The 24,738-nt window shown below is 30.6% G+C and overlaps 1 protein-coding gene across 23 annotated transcripts in view; it reads right to left on the reverse strand.

Moving 5' to 3' along the window:
- The window catches only part of LOC105227630 (heterogeneous nuclear ribonucleoprotein R), a 148,355-nt gene that overhangs the window by 33,041 nt on the left and 90,576 nt on the right, over nucleotides 1–24,738 (reverse strand). For 16 of the 23 annotated variants that reach the window (XM_049448710.1, XM_049448709.1, XM_019990780.3 and 13 more), the window contains 3 exons: nucleotides 5,924–6,042; nucleotides 5,003–5,324; nucleotides 4,694–4,935 (listed from right to left, as the gene is read on the reverse strand). In XM_049448710.1, coding sequence (XP_049304667.1) covers nucleotides 4,694–4,935; nucleotides 5,003–5,324; nucleotides 5,924–6,042 — 683 coding nt within the window. Of the gene's footprint in view, nucleotides 1–1,702; nucleotides 1,839–4,693; nucleotides 4,936–5,002; nucleotides 5,325–5,923; nucleotides 6,043–24,738 lie in introns of those variants that run through there. The other 7 variants (XM_029550843.2, XM_019990781.3, XM_019990778.3 and 4 more) reach the window with 1 other exon arrangement.

Below are 24,738 nucleotides of genomic sequence, written 5' to 3' on the forward strand. Positions count from 1 at the left end.
GTGTTTTTACAGTTTAGTTATGATTGTGTTGAATGATTAAATGTGTTGTGGTGGGATTGAGGGTTAAATAAATTTTGATGGGATATTACTGACTAATATAAATAAGAACTTAAATGATCGAAATAAAATTTATAAAAAAACTTAATTGTAACTGACTTGATTCTTTAATGCTCATATAGCATCTTTTTTTGCTTATTAATTATTTTTATTTATTAATTAACCCCCATTCTTCATTTGCATATGTTTCATTTATGCATTAGACACATGATCTACACACTCTTATGTAATTAATGTTCGTTTATATACACCGTTTACGCCGATTACACATTCGCCAATTGGGTGTGAGAGCCAATCTAAAAGCCAATTGGATTTTTGTATTTTACAAGCCAATTAAAGTTGTTCGCGTTTGCGTTCTCGCTACGCGTCTTTATGCGAATTGTAATGGAATTTGTTGTATAATATGCAAAAAAGTGTTTTTGAAATTAATTATTTTATATTTTTTATAAATATTTTTTTTTGTTTGATGTACTGTTAAATATTTTTTCTATATAGAATAACCGATATTTTTCCAGTATTTGTTATTTACTTTACTTGGAAATATTTTTACAAAACACATATGTATGTATGTATGTTTATATGAATATACACAGTGAACTAAGCGAGCGAACACTCTTAATTTAGTTTATTTTCTATTTTAAGTAATATTTTATTTAGGTCACAGCTTAGTTTATGGTTTTATTACTTGACTATGAGCTATTCGAATAGTCGACAACGAACGGTTAACCAAAAAGTGAACGATTCACGACCATCCGAATACCTGCCCCTTTCAAGTTCTTTTGAATATTTATATTGAGTACGTATAACTGATACGATAGGTATGAGGTTTTTAAGAATTTTTTCGAAATACATTTTATTGATATTTTAACCAAACAATGAACTATTTTTCTTTATTTTTAAAAACTTTTACAATTTTAACTATTAATTTTCTGTAGAATTGCGAAATAAAATTACTACTAGTGATGGCTTTTGTGCGTTTAGAAGTCTTTTTGAACTTCCGATTCCACAATTGCATCGATTTTATTGAACTGAACATTCAGAGGCCCGCAATAGCATTGGAATTTCGCGACTCAATTCTTTGGAGGCGCCTTCCTTGTGTTGAAAAAATATAGATGGTAGATTAACCAAAGAATTTAAGAATTAAAAAAAATTTTTTTAGAAAAATATTGAAATTTACGTTGAAGAGTATTCACTATGTGAATTAATGAGAAATTAATGCTCATTTCGTACTAAACTTTTATCTTTTTCAAACTAAAATTTATTTTGAGCTTTAATGTTTTTTTTGTTGTAGCTAAAACGACTCAGAACCGTTTTCTTATTCTTAATTTTTTTTATTTTCTTTTCTATATATATTTTTTTAATTTTAATTTTTTTATTCAAATTTAAAATTTATATTTTTTTGAGCTTTAATGTTTTTTAGAACCTATTTTTTTATAATTTTTTACTTTTTTTCAATTTTTTATTAATTTTAAATTTTTTTATACAAATAGTATGTAACACATTTTTCCTTACTTAATATTTTGTTCTTTTTTTTCTTGCATATTACTGTATCAAATTCCACCACATACGCATATGTACTTACGTTATTTTTATTTTGTTTTTTATAGAAGTTAAATTTTAGAAAAAAATTTCATTTTGAATTTACCTGTTAATTTACCAAATTCGTCTAAAATCTCCTCTTTGCCTTTCGACTTGGGTATGTTGCCTACAAATAGGCGCAGGTTCGGTACGCTAATGTTAATTTTTAGACACTTGCCAGGTTTTATTTCGTGATTATCGAGCTGTAGATGGGGAATATGTATACAAATATTTATATGTGTGTTTTTAAGCGTTTGTTGTTGTCATTGTAGTTGTTTTTTTAGTTTTTTATTTGTAGTAGTTGTAGTAAATGTAAATGTAATGCGGTTGTAGTTGGTAGGATTTTAATAATAATAACAAACAAGATACGATAAAATAAATAAATAATTATTTAATTAAGAAATGGTAAAAACAAACAATAAAAAATGATAACAAAAATACTGAGCAGAAATGGTAATACAATAAATTCGTAATGTATCTAATAATAAAACGAAAAAATAATAAATTTCAAATAATGCAAATGGATTGAAGAAATGTCATGAAGGGAAGGAGATAAAGTCTTTTTAGATGTGGGGGTAGTAACGATAGCGTTGCCAATAGAAATAAAAAGTAATTTGTACGGAAAAATGGAAATACAATTTGTGGGAAGAAAAAAATGCGGATAACGAGAGGATTGCCAAGAGAAATTAAAATGCAATTTTTTTAAAAAAGTTGGTTAGGGTTGCCAAGAGAAATGAAAATGATTTTTTTTGTCAAGAGAAATGAAAATGAAATTTTTTTTAAAAACAAAGTTATATAGGGTTGCCATTACAAAGGAAAATGCAATTTGTTTGAAAAAAATTGGATAGGGTTGCCAATGGAAATTAAAATTCAGTTTATTTGGAAAAAAGTCGGAGTGTATGATAAGCATGGCAAGAGTAAATAAAATGATTTTTTTTCTTAAATTGGTTGAAAATCGTAAATAAACTACATAATTTATTTTTTTTATAACGGAAATTTCGGGATATTCGGGAAGAATGTATGTGTGTGTTTTGTAAAGTGCTGAACGTACACAATTACCAGTTCTGTTCGATTTGTATAGCTGAAGAATTTTCAAGTTAGGGTGATTTGTTGATGAGAACAGTGCCGAAAAAAGTTGTAGATGAATAATATTTTGGCCGAAATCACTTAATTTAACGCTTTTCATTTAATTAAACTTTCTTTTAACACTTGCGGAAGGCAACTTTTCGTTTCGATTCCAAAGAGAGCATAATTTTGCATAAGTCGATAGTTTGGGAAATTGTGAGGATAAGATAAACAAAGGGACATTAATAATACATATTCATTATAAATTGTTACTTTAGTAGAGGACATGCTCGCAATTAAAAAAAATAAAACCAGACAATTTTTTTAACTAATTTACCAATGCTATTTTAAAATGTTTAATTAAATTCTTAATCAATTACCATTTTCATAGCAATTTAAAGAGGCGGAAGTTGTAAATTAAGCACAGCAATGTTACTATTCTAATAGTACGTATGCTTGTACATACGCAAGAAACTACTTAAGTTTTAAGACCAAGCTCTAGAAATATATTCAAGTAAAATGGAAGAGATGCAAGAGGCAGCAACGTTGATAGGGTACGCAGTTGTTGCAAAGAGGAGAAATCGTTACTACAAAATTTTCGAAGTATATTTTTTGGTATTTTTGTTTTTTTAATTTTTGAATTTTGAATTTTTTGCACTTTTAATTTTGAATTTCGTCGCATGTTGCACTTTCGCTTTTTGTGTTTTATTTTCGCCAGTTGCTGCAGTCGAAACTTGTGTTATGCCCCAAAATACTGCTAATTAATTAATAATAATTTATATTGCATAATTGTCACAGTAAACGCAATTTTTATGAAATAATTGTAAAAATTATAATTATGAAATTAAAAAGAGTGTATTTATAAAACTACATTAGGGTTAAAAAAGTGGGTTCGGTAGGGAACAGGCAACTAAACTACTTAAACGGAGGCGGCGAAAAGGTTTTGGTTTTGCAGCATTCGAGACTTCTTTTCAAATCGTTTTCTTTTTTGGTTGTTTTAGTTGAAAGAGTTTGTTTACTAAACTTTTTTTTCCATATTTTAACTAAATACATAAAATTTGTTTGCTGTTCAGCGTTTTTTTGTAGATAGGAGACTTTTAATTCGTCACTAAATTTTTGGTTGCAGCCAATTCACAATATTTGCACGCCTTAATTCTCAAAACGAAAACAATTTACGAAACGTGGCAGTTGATTTCAGGTCTTTTTTGTTGTTGTTTTCTTTTTGTTTTTTTAATAAATAAGAAACAGCATGCAAATGCAAGTAAAAAACTACTACTCGGTATTGTAGATTTGAGAGAACAAAGATTCCAGTAATAAAGTACAACTTAAAAGTACAGTAAAGTACAGAGAGAGAGAACGCGAAAGCAGCTACAAAAATATAGTACATACTTAAAATTTACATAGTACGAGTCAAATAGCTTAGAATATATATGTATAATGTATATAACGGTATAGTAAAAAAATAGAACTTTTACGTATAAATAATTAATGCAGCGTGAGTCGCTAGCGTGGACTCAATTGCATGAAAAATAATTAATCGTTCAAATTCAGTGTGGCCGGAAGTTAGATACATAGTGTACCTTTCTGCATTCATTTTTTGTTTTTGGTTTTTTTTTGACAATTTTGTTTGCGCATTTTTTGTCACGTGAATTTCGAAGCATAATTTTGTTTGGTCTCGGTCTAAAGAAATGTATTTTGTGCCTAAAATTATAATATTGGAAAGAAATTATAGTTGAATCGATTAAAGCGTTTTCTTTCTGGTTTTGTTTTTTCATATATATATGTTTGTATATAAAATACAATAAATAAATCAATAAGTATATATGTACGTATGTATAAATAGTAAATATACTGCTTGCTAAATAGTATAAGCTTTTTGTAAACGCAACAACTCTTAAGAAAGCGTTTGCCAACAAAATAATCTGCATAGTTTTTCTGAAGTAAGTGTTTAATTTGGAATTATTGTTAGGGAAATGAATGAATTTCAAACTACCTGTCGTACGGCATTTGAAGCCGCTTCACGCGTCGTGAAGGTAACAAATGCATATCCACGATTTGTACCCGTCATCGGATCCATCATAAGTCTAAGGTCCCATATTGTACCGCATTCCTCAAATAACGGTATAATTTCATCCTCAAACATATCTTTTGGAATTTTCCCACAGAAAACTTCGCAGCCATTGCCTGGTGTTGGACCATCCCAATTGGGTGGTGGTCCGCCATATTTGCGTTGACCTGCAGTGAGAAGATCACACAAAAAATAAAACCAGTTTGCAACAATAACAAACACGAATATAATTACCAGTGGTCACATCTAAGGAATAGCCAGTTCTTTCGAGTATTTTCTTGATTTTCTCCTCATCCGGTCCCTTCACTTGAACTGTGGTCGCTGGCGTTGGCACTCCCTGTTGGCTGGCGCGGCTTTTTTGTCTATAGGTTTTCATAACACCACATAAATACGCAGACTTATTCGATACATGTTCCAAATTTGATTCGAGGAACTGACTCAATACATTCAAGGCACCATCAACCGGAAACTCTTTAAGCGCATCTAGCGCGCGTTCGTCCAATTCCACATGCGCTAATTTACCTGTTTTGTAAATATCATCTAGTTTGCCGGCAACCTAACAAGTGAGAAAGAAGTGCAGCAAAATGTTAGCGTGAGATTAGTAACTAATTAAAAAAATTATGCAAAAATAAGTATTCCTTATTAAGGAGCCGTGACCATTTAGTCTTAAAAAATTTTACCGGGCTAAAGAAATAATATATATTATTTTTTAATTAAAAAAATATTTTTTCCTCTTTTTATGGTTTTTTCTTTGTATATATTGCCTTAATACGCTCATTATACTTCAATTTGTTGCCTAAAAGTATGCAAGACTTTTTTCAAAATTATTTATTAGCAGGTCCTAACGGAGGCCATTTTCGCAAAATCATCGTCAATACATATGTATGTATATATATTTAACTTAAGAACGGCTGAACCGATTTCACTGAAAACTGCCTAAGAGCTAGTTTAGAGTCAAGCCACCGAAAAAGGTTACTTTTGATCATGGATCGATGAGTGCTTGATATCCTCGACAACAACGTAATAAAGATATGATGCCAGCCCAAATTTCACGCGAACCTAGCCGCGGAATCAGACCTAGCAATCTACTGTTTTTCGACTTTTTCTCTCTTCACTTTTCAGTACTTTTACAATTTTGTTAACTGCTGTACTCACTTTTTTATCTAAGCCATATTCCAAGAGTTTTGGGTAATCTTCCGTTCTTTCACCATCGCCGCGATCTTCTGATTTCTGATTAATGTCATCTACCAGTTCGCCATTGCCTTCCGCCATTTCTATAAAGATAAAAAAAGTTAAATTTAATATATTTATTTATAAAATTTATATCTAAAATATTTTCAAAAAAATTAAAATTAAAAAAAAAATCGAAAATATTAAAAAAAAATATTTATTAAAAAAAATTATTTATTAAAATTTTTTTAATAAAAAAAATTAAAAAAAAAAATTAATAATTTAAAATTAAAAAAATATTTATTAAGAAAAATTTGTTATTAAAAAAATTATTTACTAAAATAAATAAATAAATTTTTTAATAACAAACGTTTATTCTTATTTTTATTTAAATTATGTATATTGATAAATTTATTTATTAAAAAAAAATTTATTAAAGTTCAAATTTTTAATATACTTTTTTAAATACTTATTGTTTATTAAAAAATTTTAATAAATAATTTTTTTAATAACAAATTTTTATTATTAATTTTTTAAATTTATATTTCTCGTTGTGTATATGTTAGTCTCAAATCTAGAAACTATTTTTTCTTATTTATAATAATATTGTAATTTTTCATTAAAAAATGGTATACAAAGATTTTGCTTTTGATCGTAGTAACACTTTCTTTTTATAAAGAAAATTAATTGCTCATCTTCGCTTGAGTTTATTGAACTGACAGCTAAATAAAATGACACAAAATTCGCAAAACTACACACTTACATACTCACGCAATCACAGAAAAAATATAAAAAATAAACAAACTCGACACGTGAACGCGCAAAGTTTGCAAAAACGAAGGAAATCATGAATTATGCGTAGCGTCTCCACAGAAGTCAGCGCACACACATATCTCAATATGCATGTATGTATGTGTGCACATGTGTATAAAAGTAGAGCACGCTATCACTAACGTCCGATCAACCACTTGCGAATCCACGCACGCCGGCAAAGCGCTCTCCGTCACCTACTAAACACAAATACGCTGTAAGCCGGCCTCCCACCTTTCACACACTCTCTCTCTGTCTGCGCAGCAAACTATAACATTAGTGATTGTTGATCGACGTGCGTCTAGCTATGCGTAAACGCCGCAAGATTGCGGAAACGCTGGTAAAATTTACCTAGAGCGGAGTTCAATGAACGCTAAATAGGTTGACGTACGCATCGACGCACATTCTGTGCGTTTCGCACAAATTCGCAATTTGCAAAAATTTGCTAGCAACAAGGCAGAAGTGCAAATTTCGCCAACACACACACACTGATGCAATTCGCACTATTGACTATTTGACTAGCTCTGCGTATAGAGATAAAGACTGTGAGAGAGAGTGAGAGAGAGCGCGCGTGCGTGAGCACATGTTGACGCTGCGCATAGAAAATAGTTAACAAAACAAAAGAAAAAAACGCAAAGCGAATAACAAAAATGATAAATTTGGCAAATTCGCGAAAATTGCGCGTACAAAGTGCGTTGACACCGGCCGGCAGACGTTGGGTTGCCACTTATTTCTTTATTGTGCGTTTGCTTTTGTTGCTTCTAATTTCATTGTGCGTGCGTTTGCCGGTAATAATGAGTGTGTGACGCTCTGCTAATGAACGCGCAGTGATCGCTTATGTTTGTTGAGCATACATAGTATGTATATATACAATATGTACATATATACGTAACAAGTAGAGTGCGTGCCGGCAGCTGATAGGTGCATGTATCTGTGTGTGTGTGGAATAGTACAAAACATACAAATGTATTAGCATTTTTCTATGCTCTCGAGCACAATAAGCTCAATAGACTGACCGGCAATGAGAAACACCAGCTGCACTGTGTTGCGTATACGCCACCAACACTACGTTCCACCCACGCACCCATACATACACACACGCACACAAAGCGTGCTATTAGCGCAGCTGCTTGTTCGATTCACCAATATCATACTGCCATTCATGCCAACGCTTTTTCGCAGGCTTTATTTTGCAAATTCCTTTGTCTTGCTAGCTAATGACCGGCAGCCGGCTGAATTTTACACGTGCGTATACATATGTATATAGTATATACAGATATGTATGAACTTTAGACGTAAAGGCTATGAAGCTTACAAATATATCACACATGTGTATGTATGCATATGTATATAAATAAGTGGATATATGTATATAAAGTATTTTTTATTAAAATTGTGAAGTAATTTTTCTTGTATGACCTTTTTGGTATAAACTTACATACAAATAATACACACGTTTCTAAGCATTTGGCGCACAGCTTCCTACTTTAGAAATGGTGATTAATTACTTTTATTTTTATATCGTATAAGTCATGCATACAAACAAACTCATATTCATATACATATTTTTATTTGTACAAGTATTATTGCCACCCTATTATACCAGTTCGCCCCTTTTTCGAGTGGAGTATAAAAACAACGCTAAACACTTTCGCGACTATTCTCCACTTTTCTATTTATTTCCCTACTTTTCTGACTCAATTAGAACAGACATGTATTATTTTTTATTACTCTTTTGGTGATTTGTTGTTGTATTTTTAATCTATAGGGCAAACATAAGCTACAGAGATTATAGCCTTGAGCAGTTAGCTTGTATTTAGTATAATAAAGTCGGAGCAATGTTGTTGTAGCACAGTTCTAAAATGCAACTGATAAGAAGTTCACAAGCAGACAACTTTTGTAAACAAAAGAAGTGTTAATCTCTTTAATTAAGTATGAAATTGTGTACATAAAGCACACAATGCATTTAATTTGCACGCATGTATTAGTGTCGTCACATGAAATGCAAAATAATGTAACATTACTTTTCATAAATTTACAGGCGAAGGAAAAACGATATAATAGAAGCCACTTACATGAAGAAAATTTTGAGTTTTGGTTATAAACTGGTTATAAATTGGTTAAGTTTCGGTAAAAAAATTTGGGTTTTGGTTAGAAAATGGTTATATGTCGGTTAAATTTGAGTATTAAAATTTAGTTTTTGGTAATAAAATAGTTATATATTAGTTATATTTGAGAGTATTTATTAACTCTTACATATAAAATATGATATAGCGAATTGTAAGCAATAAAAATCTTATTTTCGATTTTTTAGAAAATACTGGAAACGAATTACTTTTCATAAAAAAACTTAAAAATAAACTTCTTGATATGGAATGCTTAAAAAGTAATTTTTTATATTCATATATCTAATATTTTCAGGAACATTTCAAAGCAATATAAATTTGATTAGTCAAGATAGGTGTTCCTCATTTTTGTTATTTAAAATATAATAAAAAAGGGAAATATTTTTTGAGGGTTTTATTGAATTTTTCTTCATTTTTTTTTTTAATTTCACATTTTTCTTTAATTTTTTCTTAGAACAAGCAATATTTGATATAAATTACTTAAGATCCGACATCGTTAATGAAAGGGACACTGAACTTCTTTCCCAAATATGATAAATATTTAGATGAATGACGTCTTCAATACATACATATATATACATACATATCTATATATATAGATAACCGTACAAAGCAAACGTAATTGATAAATTTGTATATGTACATATGTCACAAATAACTAACTGTACAAACGTAACTGATTAAGTTGTTACGTACCAGTTGGAAGATAACAAGAATCAGCGTTCTGAGTTGCCAGGTAGAAACAGCACACTATTCAGTGCTCTGCAGCATGAAAGCGAATTTCGCGAAAAAAAATATTTCTGTTTTTTTTTTAGTAAACGTGTTTAAACTGGGTTAGCGGTGCAAATAAATTTAGACCACATAAATAATTTTTTGAAAAAATCTTAATCAGCTGCTTTATGTATATGACAAGCGGGTTTTTGTGTGTGGGCATGTATGAAGGGGCATTAGTTATACAAATATACTGGCAATTAGTTTTTGATGTGTAGCCAAAGCGACGCGTGAACACGCTGCTGCCATTTGAGTAACGTGTAAATATATAGCATATCAAACGTACTGTAGGTGCAACGAATAATGGTACATATTTTATTAATTTATTTTTGGTTTTAGTTGTATTTTTTTTTTAATTCTAAATATTTGTAAAATACAAAGGGTGCTTTTTCATGGTTATATATTTATTTTTTTATTTTTGATTATTTTTTCCTATCATTGTTTTTTTAATTTTTTTGCTAACGAAATTGATATATTTTTTATATCCTTGTATTTTTAATTACCTATTTTTTAAATATTTTATGGTTTAACGTTTTAATTTTTATAATTTAGCATTTTTAACATTATGATTTTATTTTATTTTTTAATTTTTTTGTTAATGAAATTTATATTTTATTTATTTTTATATATTTAATTAAGTATGTTTTTGATTAATTATTTAATTATTAATGTTATGATTATTTATTGTTGTTTTTATATTTCTTATATTTTTGCTAATGAAATTTATATCTTTTTATATTTTTATACATTGAATTTGGATTTTTTAACATTTTACTTTATTTTTTTGGTTCAACTATTTAATTTTTATAATTCGCCATGTAATTCTTAATGTTATGATTTTTTGTTTTCAATTTTTAATATTTTTTTATATATTTTTGATTTTAATATTATCATTATATTTTTTTTCTCGAGAGTTCTCTACATTAAAATTTGCATATTCTATTTGAGCAGAAATAAAATAAATGCAAATATTTTTTTTTATTTTACTTTATTTTTTTATTTAATAATGTAATTTTTATAATTTGGCATTAATGTTTTATCTTATGATTATTTTTTATTATTTTGTTTACATATTTTTTTCAACAAACAACAATCGTGTATCATTACTTGGCAAACCAACTGTATGGCAAGCATGCATGTATATGTATATAAATATATTTTTATGAATATATACATATTTTACTTAAATGTCGAAATAAATGGAGGTAGAACGATGTTTGCTAGCTTGCTAGCCATAGAATTTAACAGCTTTGTGCAAACACGAATAATAGAAAAGTGCCAACTGTCGCCGCAGCTTGTTCCGCAACGTATACAACAAGCTCACATACATATGTACATATGTATATATGTATATACGTGCACTTTTTACGAGTTTGGCCATTTTATTTATATTTACTTATTGTTTAATTTGATTTTTTTTCTTTGCTGCTTTTTTAATTTTTTGTGTGTTATTTTTGTAGCATTTTTTTGCACTTTCCTTTTTACTTTTGTATTTTTGCGAATTTTTGCGGTGAGTGGGTTCAAACAATGTTCAACAAATGTTGCTAAAATACATAGAGTGTGTATCTAAGCTTCACGGCTCGTTCTTTTGCCCCTCTTCCGCTTGCTTTTAGTATAATTGTGCTAGCACAGCTTATGCGAATTCACGTTTCACATAATATGTACATATGTATGTTTGCATTTATTTTATTTCTGCTCAGATAGAATGTGCAAATTTCAATGTAGAGAACTCTCAAGAAACAAAAAACACAATGATCAGCTAACGGGTACGCTTATTTTTTTGCTCTGTTTGTTCTTTTGTGGATATGTCTTTTTTATATGTATGTAAAATTGCTGTAGCGATGAAGCGATAAGATATTCAAATCAGAGAGCAACGCTCATAAACATATAGTATTTACATATGTGTGTATGTACTATATGTTTGTACATTCTAAAACTAGTCAAAATGTTTGCTCGACACACATTTGACTATTTCGTACGCTGCAAAAGTTGGCAAACGTTTTTTCATGACTAATTTATCTGTCAAAGAATTCAATTGGCTTTCTTTGTTGTTGACAGCGCGCATAAAATATGCAAAACCTTTTTTTGATCAGCTCGTTAGAAGTTCTCTTTTAATACACAACACATACATACATACACACATATACATATATTATATGTGCCGTATCTACTGCAAAGAAGACAAAGTAGTGGGGAATGAATAAATAAATACAACAAAATACAGCAACAAAAAGGAATGCGAACAAACTTCGCACGTGTTTGCACACAAATGAGCCAAAGCATATTCAAATTTGCAAACTCAAATAAAATTCGAAAATATTTTTTTTTTGGTTTTTGCATCTTATTGTAGCAATATGCTACTTGCCAAATAAAACTTGCAACAAACTAAATGAACACTTATGTATGTACATATATGTATATGTACATATAGACATATATTCTCATGTATAATACAATATACATATGTATATGTACATATAGCTTATAGTTTGTGCAAAGTGAGCAATTCGCTATTAATTTTTGAAAATAAAACACCAAAATAATAGCAAACTATAATAAATTGTTAATAAAAAGACAGTTGTATGCTGAGTAGAAGCATTGTCAAAAGAGATTGCGTAATGTATTACATTAATTAAATTAAAAAAGAAATAAAAGCGTAAACAATTATTGTTAGAAAGGGAATAAGAAATGACAGTATTTTTTAAATATTAGGAGAACATATGCATATTTATATTATATATGTATACAAAATATATAATAGATATTTTTAATATACATACATATATATACATATGTGTGTATTATTATATATCCCTGTTTGGTTGACATTGAAGTTCATACAGATTATCGTTTTTGTTGTGTTCTTTTATTTTTATCAGCTACCTCCATTGCGACGGGTGAGAAATATTAAAAATAGCGCCAAGAAAAGGTAATAAAATGGTGTTGTAGATGCAAAATAAATGGCATTTCGCACGGCAGCCAAAGTGAACGATGCATATAGACTTAAATGCTTATACATATGTATATATGTACATACATAAATTAATTATTATCTTTCAACAATAATAATTGTGAAGAATGTTCCAACAGGAATTTCATAATTTTTAACAATATATAATATATTATATATTATAAAAAATATAAAATGCTTCGAACATTGCTTATAATTATTCTTTTTAAAAGATAATAATTAATATATTTAAAATTATTAATGGATTGTTTTGGAGTTAATATTTCAATTTGAAATGGAAAAGTAAATATTTTGAGCAAATTTTGAAACATTAATCAACCGCTAACGCGATACTTGAGTTATAATTTTGACAAAATAGCGCTGTATATATTCATACATATATATATATGATTAATTGATATATTATATATATATATACATGACTAATTGATTTTTCTTTAGACAGAAATTATATTACACAATATACATAAATGATGTCTAGAATTTATTAACTGCTTAAAAATACAAAAGGAAATAATATAATAAAAGTTAGAGAATATCAATTTAAAAAAATTATATGTTAATTTATGGGATTGTTATTGAAAAAAATAACCACACTGATTTTTTTTTTAATATTTATTTTTAATATTAAAAAAATGTATTATTATTTTTTGGTTATTGAAAAAATTTAATTTTTTATACATTTTATTATATTTCTATTTTTTTAAATAAATTTTTTATAATTTTTTTTTTATTTTCTAATATTTTGCATTTTTTATTCGTTATCTATATTTTTATTATTTATGTAATTTTTTTATATATTATTATATTTTAATTGTTTTTAACAAACTTTTATTATTCCTTATTATTCTTATATTTTGCATTTTTTCTTTATTTGTTATTTCATTATTCTTTAAATTTTAAAAATATAAGCCGTTTCCTTCTTTTGATCTTTTGTTAGTTATTGAAATAGAGTTGTGAATATCAAATATTTGCTTAAGTGTTGCCTACATTTTGGCGCAAATACCATTAATCAAACAGAAGTCTGATTCAAAATAGATGGTGAAATAGTGTAAACCAGAGAGAAAGGTGTTATATAATTATGAAATAGCATATCATTCGAAATATTTTTCTTGAGAACAGGTTTTTTTTATTTCGTATCCTAGCAAATTAAATATTTTTGAGTCGAATTATATACATATGTATGTATATAGTTATACTATATATGTAAATGATATATATACCATATATTATATTCATCTCCTTCGCCATAAAATTTTAATTTTTTTTTTAATTTTACAGAAAATATTTTTGTACATTTTTTTTTATCAAACTGAACTTTTCCCACTAACTTTTCTTCTTCCCGCTAAAATATAGACAAAAGCATACTTGCGTACATATACATACATACATATTGTATATTCCTTCTGGGCCATAACACACATTCCACGCATACACACATCTATTATTAGTTAAATGCTCAAGGTCTTTAAAGCGTGAATTTAGTGAAATTCACTAAATCTTCCATGTGGATAACCGCAGTGTGCTACTTTGCGCTTTTCCAAAAACTTTGCGCATAAAATGTTTGCAACTGCAATTTAAATCCATTTTATGCCACAAAAGTGCATTCTACTTGTGTATGCAACTGCATATAAATATATTATGTACGTGTGTATAAGAGTGTAAGTGCAATGAAGCTTGACAGTTTACATGGACACACGTTGCAAGCTTTGCCAGTAGCAATTTCATTCATTAATTATTCAAAACATGACTCAAAGTACACGCACACGCACACACACACACATTTAAATGTATTAAGTAAATATATGCAGAAAATGCGGGGAGTGCGGGAATGCAAAATATTGCAACGCATCGTTTTGGCATGGCGGTAAATATACATCTCTGTATCTATATATCTACCTACATATGTATATATATGTACATATACACACATACTTGCACAAAATCACAATAGAATGGAAAATAACAATTGCGCCAAGCCCAATAGGGCTGCCCGAAGCATTATAACAGTGTGCTATGTGTCTGTTGGGGATTTTGCGAAATTTTATTAAAACACCGCATTGTCCAAGAAGACATACTCGTATGTATGTATAATATAGATGTGTTTGTGGATATTTAAGTGCATTAATAGCTATATAAGCTAGCGCAAATTGCGCAGCAGCACACACTTTCGCGGTGACTTTACGGTACATAGGCTTATACATATATATTATGGTGTATGCAATTATAACCGCAAATGAAACCACAACACAACTATTTTGTCAGCTGTGACAGTCAAGGATGATTACATACTTATGTATATATGTATCATACACTTAGAAAAAAATGTGTAAAATTTATTATTTTAAGAAAGAAATTCAATATTTTGAAAGAGAAAATATTTTATTTCGTTAAAGTAAAAATAATTAAAATAAAAAAAATATAATAATATTTATTTTAAATTATCGAGAAAAAATATAAAAATTGATGAGAAAAATATGAAAAATTACTTTCCAATTTCATTTGAATTATGAAATTTTATTGGGTAATATCTGATATACATACATATGTACAAGTATGTATGTATTTAAGTGGTATAAAGGATTTAATATGGCCCATTTCGACACTATTAAGTTTTAATATTATATAATGTATGCCAACTTAGCTGTTTGCGAGATGTTTATAAATTTTGAAATATTTTTATTTTATTTTTTTATAAAAAAATTTTATTTATATTTTTTTTAAATTTTTTTTTTTAAATTTGCCTTCAATATTTGTATAAGCTGTGAAATTCATGTACAGACCATAACGGTATATTTTTCGTTTCAAGGTTAAACTAATTTTTGAAAATTTTTCACTTTGGTGCAGCGTTTCCAAACAGAAACTGACAGATTTTTTTTTTTTATTTTTTTTTAATTTTATCACTTCAAATGGCATTTTAATTAGAGCAGTTATGAGTTTTTCAGAATTTTTCAGACAAAAAAATTGAAAAACAAATGCTGTAAACTATTTCAGAATTATTGGAAATAATTTTTTTTCGAAATAGTTGATTCAACGTTTGGGCTGTAACTTAGTACATCGACCGCTGTGACCCATAAATTGCCGGAATTTTGGCAAGCAACCAAGCTGATTGTTGTTTCCAGTTAGTGCTGCCTGTGAGTGCAATAAGTGTGCACTGTATGCATGTGTCTGTGCGCTGGAATGCCACTAAATTTATAGCCACCGCATAGGCACTTCCGCTCGATAGGAAGCTATGCTGCCATTACCGGTGCAAGGGCGGAGCAGAATTGCAGATTGTAGAGCGCAACGAAGCGTTGCCAATAACCCAAAAGAGCAATGCTATAACAAACGTTCATATTTACATACATACATATGTATGTGTGCGAAAGTAAAATAGCGAAATGGCAAAAGCTCGGATTCGCCAACGTTTGCAGAAGTTGATATGTATGTGTTTGCAGAATTGCAAGTGCCGGCTGTCTGGCTGTTTGTTTGCTAGTTTGTTTACTCGACTCTCGGCGCAATGCTTTTGGAAATGTCAAAATTGCACACACACACGCACATATACACCTGCAGCATAGCTGGCATGCCCCACAAGCGCCACTAGCCGTGTCTATGCAAATGCGAAATTGTCAAAGAGGAAATGTGTAAATGGGGTTAAACAATGCAAACAAAATGGCTTGGCTGGCAACAACAACAAGTCAAGCTCAAAATGGCAATCATGTAAATTAACAATGTTCAAGTAATTGAATCGATGCCTGGGAATACACAGTGTGGCATGTGGCACCACCACCAACAAGAATGTGCGCTTTGTTGGTTTGGAACGAAATGCACTTTTACAGCGCCAACGGTGTTGGCTTAACCGCACAATGTTCGACAAACCAAATTTCAACACAAAAAATATATAAAAAAATTTTGAAAAAAAAAAAATTTTAAAAAAAGTTTTGAAAAAATATTGATTTAAAAAATTAAAAAAAAAAATCATAAAATTAAAATAAATAAGTGCAAATATCTCAAAAATACCCGCCAACCTATTAATTTTCAATTCTATGCACTTTGCATTTCACTGTGCCTGCTCAGGCAGATACGTACATATGTTTGTATATTTGTATATAGATATGTATGTGTGAATGTATTATATTTATTGCCAAACATTTGTTCGGCTACCTCAATAATTTTCGTGTTGTTACCACCAACATAACAACAACACCCACACCAACAAAAAACTAGCTGTGTTTATTTTTATCTTGACAGTGTTGTTTTTGTGTCTGCTGTTATCCTTGCAACAAAAGCAACAATAACAGCGTCAGCATTCACGTACAAAGCTCATATAAACGCAAAAAACACACGAGTGGGCGCAAGTGTTGCAAGACACACCCTCGAAGCGGCTTTGTAATGGCGAAAATGCATACACATGCATTCACACACATACACTGTTGCGTATTTTTATTAGCAAAACAAGTTCACCGCATTGTTGGGGTGTCGTTTACTCACATATTTGCACTGCCGGCGAATGCAGACAACTTCGCAGCCGAAAATAGCTTCATAATTTTTAAGGGTGGCATTTTTTTGTTGTGACAACAAATTACACTTGTGTAGAGATAGATAAAAGCTTGTTAATATATTTGAATTGTAATGTGTAGGAGGTGGCCAAAAATTTCGGGAATTTTTATCTGGTGAAAATTCGACATCAGACTTGATGGTGTCTTGTATCAGGTTTGAAACTCTTTATAAAAAAAATTAATATCAATATTTAATCAAATATTAATCAAATTTATATTTGAAAAGCATTGCGTTCAAAAGTGATGGTTTTTTGTAATAGACTTCATATGTTTGGTGTACAATTGGGTATAAAATTATTTTAAAATTTTAATTTTTTTAAACTTTGTTAATTGTGAAATATATTTTTTTAATACCAAAAAAACATAATTTTTTATAATAAATTTTGTTTTAAAACTATTAACTCGTTATCGATAAGTTAAAAACATGTTATCTATAAAATAAAAATTATTTTATTAGAATAAAAAATATAGTCCTTAGTAATAAAGTTTTTTTTAATATAGAAATTTTGTTATCGACAATTATCGACATATAACAATCGGTTATATAATTTTTGATATAAGCAATATTATTTTTAAATTATTATTTTTTCATTGAAATGAAATATTATTCTGAGTTATTACTGTTTTTTTTAATCAATAAATTTTGTTATCGATAAATAAAAAATAATCGATTATATGCTTTACGACTTCGTTATCGATGAACACAAAGGAAAATTTTAAACAAGCTTATTAAACATTAATTAAATGATTATTAAAATATTTTGCACAAAAATTAATTTGAATTTAAATTTTTATCAAAATGTATCGGTAATTATCGTAATGAAATTATTAAGAAATAATTGCAACTTTGAAAATGTAGAAATATCAGAAAATTCACGAACGATAATTTTGTAAACGCAGTTTTCAAAAAATATCGATAAATTTAATTTTCAGAAAAATCGATAAATTGATTAATCGGAATAATCGAGAAATCTAAAATTACAACAAAATAAAATTAAATCTAAAAATTCCTATTTTTTTAAATATGCGAATTTGACAATTTTGTACATAAAGTTTTGTATGGGTATATGACCCTATATGAAAGTTAGAATGAAAAACCCGTGTAATTTTAGGCGCGCACTGAATAATTCATATAAAAATGTAGCGAAAAGTTTCAAGGAATTCAAAAAAATATCGAATTTGGAAAAATCAAATCAAAATAAAACACAAAAGCGTGAATCAGTACTGCGCAGACGCGTCTCGAGTTCAATTAGTTTGCATATACACACATATTCCGCTATTGCTTTTCCCTGTTGTTGTTGTTTTTTTTTTTTTTTGGTCTGGACAACCAGGAAGTTCGGTAGCAAGGCTTTGACTTCGATTGTCCTTACCAAGCACGACGAAGTAAACATCAAAGCAAAAATGACGACTACAGTCCAAATGCCAGCAGAAAAGAATAAATATAAATATACTTGTATGTTTAGCATGTAAATAAACTTTGAAAAATGCTACCGGAACAACAACAATATTTCGCGCAAGACGCCTGGCATTCTTTCAAGGCAGACGCCACGCAACACCAACAGCAACACACCAGTCAACATTCTCACTGTCATTTACAGCGTTTGTTGTTTATAGACACTTGCAGTGTTGTTGGGGCCCATAGACGTTAGACACACACACACATACATACACATGTACATATGCAAACGATTGCGCCACGACATCAACAAATAAATCCTTGACGACAGCAGTTTGGCGCTTCGTCAGTCGGCTTTGACGGACGAGTCGAGTCGAGTCGCGTTGTGCCACGTGAAGAATGGGTGTTGGCTGAGCCCGGGCGCGCTATGTTAGGTATTCCGGCGGACAAATATTTCCGGAATGAAGCAATACAACGAGTATAGACGAGACAACAATACAATAAATAAGGAAAAACAATAATAGCAACAACAATTGCCATGGAAACACCGGCACAGCAATTTGTTGCTGGAAAAAAGTTGGGCGCGCCAAAAACGGGGTGTCGCTGATGTAGAGCGAGGATAGGTGGGATGAGCATGCTTATACGAAAACACACACACAAAATATATATTTTATGTATGTGTGAAAGGTGCCACCGCTTGCACTGACTGCTGCTATGCAACGTGTAACTTGAATATCGATTTTTGAGTGCACACACACACACAAATATGCAGTCTTAACTTAAGCTTTTGTTATTGTTGCTTTTGCCATTTTTCTGCATTTGGCTTGCAAGGATAACAACATTGAATAACACCGATATGCCCAGTCACCATAAATATTATGCATCTGTTTGGGAGTGTGTGTGTGTGGGTACATATTTGACTATGAAAAAATCTCTGTTTAATCGTTGGGGTGAAAATATTTATGGATTCGATAACGCTTGCCGCAGTCGACAGCAGGCACCGCAGCAGAGGTGCCACTCGGTGACATAGTATAATTACCATTTGGAGCATGGAGCTGTGGGCTGCTTGTGGATGGTGTATGTAAGCACCATATGCATGTATGTATGTGTGGTGTATATATGAGTATATTGGGTGGCCGGATGGCGTGTCGTTGACTATTCACCGGTGCATTGCTCGAATATCCTAGTGATTTATGGTAATAGCCATGCTATGCTGGCAGACAGGCAGCAGGTACTGTTGCTGCAGTGGCTAAATGCAATATTATGCAGTTATTTATAACGAGCTCGAACTTATTAGCTTAAGGATATGTTCGTGTGACACTGCTGTTGTCCGCAGGGAGCCACAGCTATTTCAGGTTTAAATTTAAAGTGGAAAAATTTTTGGTTTTGTGACTATGGTGAATTTTCATGGCTTTAATTCTTAATCAAAAATTTAATGAATTATTTTTATAAAGAAACACAAATTTGGTTTGTAGGTTTTAAAAGAATAACCAGATTTAAGCAGAAAATCAAGCTTAAAAATAACTAAAGTACTATTGGCAGTAAGGTATAATATAATCAAAAATATACTAAAAATAATAAAAATACATTTTTACATTTGTGTTAACAACTCACCTAATAAATCAACACAAAAAAAGGGATTTTAATTTAATTTTGATAATTAATTTTTACAAAACTATTTTCATTACAGAAAAACAATTTTTATTTTTTTGTAATTAAAAGTGGAAAGAGTTTTTTTTAATTATTGTTTTACATTTTAAAAATAATTTTTTTTTTATAAAAATTGTTTCTTTCTTATAAAAATTGTTTTTTATAAAATAATTTTTTTTTTTAATTTTTTTTAATTTAAAAAAATAATTTAAAATTAAAAAAAAAATTATAAAAATTTTTATTAAATAAAAATTTAATTTTTAAATTTTTAAATTTAATTTTTAAATTTTTAAATTTTTTTAACTTAAAAAAAATTTTAATGTTTCCATTTTTTTTATTTAATTATGTATTTTTTTTATAAAAAAACTATATTGAAAGTTTGTAATGTTTTATAAAAGTTTATATATTTATACATGTTTTGTTTTTTTATACAGATTTCAACACAAAGATTTAAAAAATACTATAAAAAAGTCTCAATAAATAATTAAAATTTCTAGTACGACAGCCGTGGAAACGTGTCGGCTGCACTGCGCCACCGCACCGCAGCGCCTTGCCTCTATAGACAAACGGACCGTTGAGCACAAGAGAGTACCGGCTTACTGGCGGCGTGTGTCCACTGTAAGCGGGTCAAACACGTGTCGTGTGCGCACTTTAGTCTTGTAAATAATGTATTTGCTTTTCGTATCCTCTGCATTCTTTTGACAATTTGCTGCATTGCGAAATTGGCGAAGAGCCATGACAATCGAAAAGGAAATGTGTGCAAAAACAAAATGACATAGAATGAAATGCCGTCAGGACTCATGATGTTGATGGAGCTGTATGTGCAGTGCGCAATGCAGAGGCTGCCTGTCTGACTTACCAGTCTTACCAGAGTACAAGTGCAGCAAAGAATGTGTGTCTGCATGTGCACTTTACACAGTTTCTGGCATAAATATGTGCAAAGATTGCAATTCGAAAGGCCTACGACTACAGTGCTTGATATTGATTACCACGGATAGCTGTCTAGGAAAATAATTTCTTTTGTATTTTGGAAGAATGGCGAAAAAATTTGGCATTTTAATGCAGGCTGACAAGCAAATTGAGTGAAATATATGTATGTGACTCGGTGATTTCAATGAAAACCATGAACAAGTTTTGATTGAAGATATGCATGTTTGTAAGCTGTAATAACAGCACGTGACAGCGCAAGAATCACAAGCAAACATTTTTGTGATAAATCTAGTTGAATTAAAGCTTGATTAATAGTTGAGCTTCGAGAGTTTTTTCAGTATTTTGAGTGATATTTATTAAGTGAGAAACTTAAATCTATAACACAAAAAATTAAAAATAATAAAAAAAATCGTTTAAGGGTAACACTCAACTTTTTTAAATATCTTATATGGACTATTTTGATTAGTGAAACAAAATCTGATTTTTTTAACTCTTAAGGTTCACTTTAATTTCCTTCGATTTTTTTTTTTGAAGAAAAGTGGCAAATTCGAAAAAACCATGAAGCAGGAGTGGCCGCCTTTGGGCCACATCAAATGAAGAAATTTTTTTACATAGAAAATATCCAAACAATTCCGTTTACATCAGATGTTTCCGCGGGTTACGAGTAGGGACTACGTAATCGGAATGGACGATTAGAAAATATGAAAATATTTTCTTAACGACCAAAATACATGCATTAAGATATTTCCGAATACTGATTCCTGCCACTTTGGATCTCCTGCGCGTCTTTGGTTGGAACAATAATAATAGATAAAAATAATAAATAATAAAAAGTTCGCTGTGAAATATAGTTTTAGAGAGAGCAATCCAGTTTTGTACAAATTTTCCTCAGTCAGGTGGCTTAAACACTCTGAAGGCCAACTGAAACTTAATCAGCGTACACACATACATACCTACATTCAAGCATAAAAATGCATTACACGTGAATTTTCCACTTTACATGGCCAAAAACATGTTTTATTCGAACAAGACCACTCAACTTCTGCTCATGCCCACTAAATATATGAATATGGACATACATACATGCATACATATGTATGCAAGTGTATATAATCAAGAAACCGCCTTCCGGCGCAATTGCAAGTGTAGAAAAATGGCGAACCGCCAAAAAGCGCCGGCAGTTGTGTTGGCAATGCTGTTAAAACAACACCGCAACTCATACAATCACACACACACATACAAAAGAATAAGGTATGTGTGCGTGTGTGAGTGGGCGCTGCAGTATACATGCGCAAACGTCGGTAAATGAAAAATTGCTGCCGGCGCTGGAGTTGAGAGCCAAAACGTGCCTTGCTCTCGCTCGCCGTACAGTCAAGCCGGCGAAGACGACGGCACCGGCAATGACGACGAAAGCTCTTTGTGAATTTTAAAATTATTAAAGCAGAACGCGAAAGCAGCAATAATCCGTGCTGCAATGCAAGCTGCACATGCACGAATATACAAATACACACACACACACATATATAGCTGCACATGGCAACTAACAACCACAAACACCGCGAAGCGCGAAATGGGGAGCCACAAAGCGGCGACGGCATGCCATAATGGCGGCAATGTGCTGCCGCTACGCGCTGTTCGACGGCAAGTGAAGCGACGCCGGCGGCAGCAACGACGACAATTTGCCAAGCGGCAGCAGTAGAATGGCGAGCGCGCTGCAGATTGCAGCGACCACAAAGACAGACGAAAGCCCACGGAAAACCGAAAAGGCAAACGCAAGCACGCGCCGCGCCAAAGAAGGCAACAACCACAACAACAACTGCGAAATAAAGCTAAATAATAATGCATGGTAAAGGCAGAATGGGCAAAGTGAAGCAGCGTGCAAATGCAGCAAAGCGTGACTTTGGGAGGCTGCTGCCGACGGAAGGTGGAGGCGACATGCAACGTGCATGCCGCAATTGTTGGTCGCCAACACAAAGGGCGTTGATTGTGCTTTTGGCAGCGCGCGCGATTCGTAATCTATTTTTTGGTTTTTTTTTGTGTTTTTCAATTACTTTTTTTTGTTTTTATTTTTTTTTTTTTGAATTTTCGTTTTCTTTTACTTTTTTGCTTAAATTCGCGCTGTTCTTCACATACGTTGTTGTCAATATTCCGACTAATGGGGCGTGAATACATATTTACATATGTACATGTGTATGTGTCTTCAGTGCAGCTTTTAAATGAGCACTTACATATGTATGTATGTGGAGAAGTGTGGATATGTAGTTTATAATGCTTACACTATATACATATAATTAATGATTATCTGGGCCATATGTGAAGCAAAGCTGCCTTAGCATTTTGCTTCACAAAAATTTTAGGTAAGATATTTGCGCTCCTAAAAAAGTTTTTAAGTTTTTTTTTCATATATTATGCATACACAAAAGTGCACGCTTAAAAAACTGTCCTTTATTAAATTACAACAAAAAAATTATATATACCAATTATTTGCATTATCATTCCAATTTTATGTCAATTAAACACGGTTCTTGCGTTGCCAGGCCACACATGCCTTGCAAGTCGTTATGGATGCAGCACTGTGTCTGTAGATGTATATTTATTTATAAAAAGCCGTCTTGCTGCGAGAAGCAAGAATATTCCAGACGTTGCGGAGTCATCACAATGGCCGATTACAAATCGTGCAGACATTTAATGGAAGTGCAAAGATTGCCCCCAAGCCAAATTGTAATCAAAACCGGCGCACGTGCATATCGCTTGATAAGCGCTATGGTGAAAAGAAGTAATAAAAATTACACCATGTACATATATAAATAATATATTTTTTATATTACATGTAAAATGCATCAGAAAGCTGCGATAATGTGCGCGAAGCTACAAAAGAAGCAGAGGAGTTCCTAGCTAGCTCGGATAACTCTTAAGCGAATGCACTGGATCTACCTACTCTGTGCTGCATTCTTTTATCAATAATAAAATAATAATAAATTTGAACTGGGTTTCAGAAAGCTGACACTTTAAAGCAAATTGCAATGCTTCATGAAGAGGAGACGTTCTTTTTTTAGTTATTTAAACTAAAATTTTTTGTATTAGACAGTGATTTGACAGACAAAATCTTCACAATTTTTGCTTAAAATTGTTGTAAATCTGCTTTGTAATGCTATTTTCCTCTAAATATAGTTTATTTGCTCTAATGTCTTTGACAATCTTCCTTTTATGTTGTCATTTCTTCCATTGACAATTGTCGTAAGGTTGAAATGAACGCAAAGGCCATATACTCGGCTTGTTAATGTTATTTAAAAAAAAATTGGCACAATTTCCATTGAAATTATATACATACATATATATGTAAACGTATGTTATTTGTCGTAAATATGTCATAATATATGTCATAAACATTTCACTGTGTAAGTACAAGTTTTTGTTTACCTGTTTATTTTGGCAACTAAAGCACAAATAATTTTCAAATTTTGGAATTTTCTTATATCATTTGATTCTGAGCAGTTCATTTTTAGAACAATATTGAGGAAATTTCCATAGATTACAACTTATTTCATTCAAAAGAAAAGTCGAAAATGTCATTTTTGTAACTAAATTGCGATATGTGAATGTACATA

The sequence above is a fragment of the Bactrocera dorsalis genome, chromosome 2 (genome assembly GCF_023373825.1).
Source record: "Bactrocera dorsalis isolate Fly_Bdor chromosome 2, ASM2337382v1, whole genome shotgun sequence".
Classification (NCBI taxonomy): Eukaryota; Metazoa; Arthropoda; class Insecta; order Diptera; family Tephritidae; genus Bactrocera; species Bactrocera dorsalis.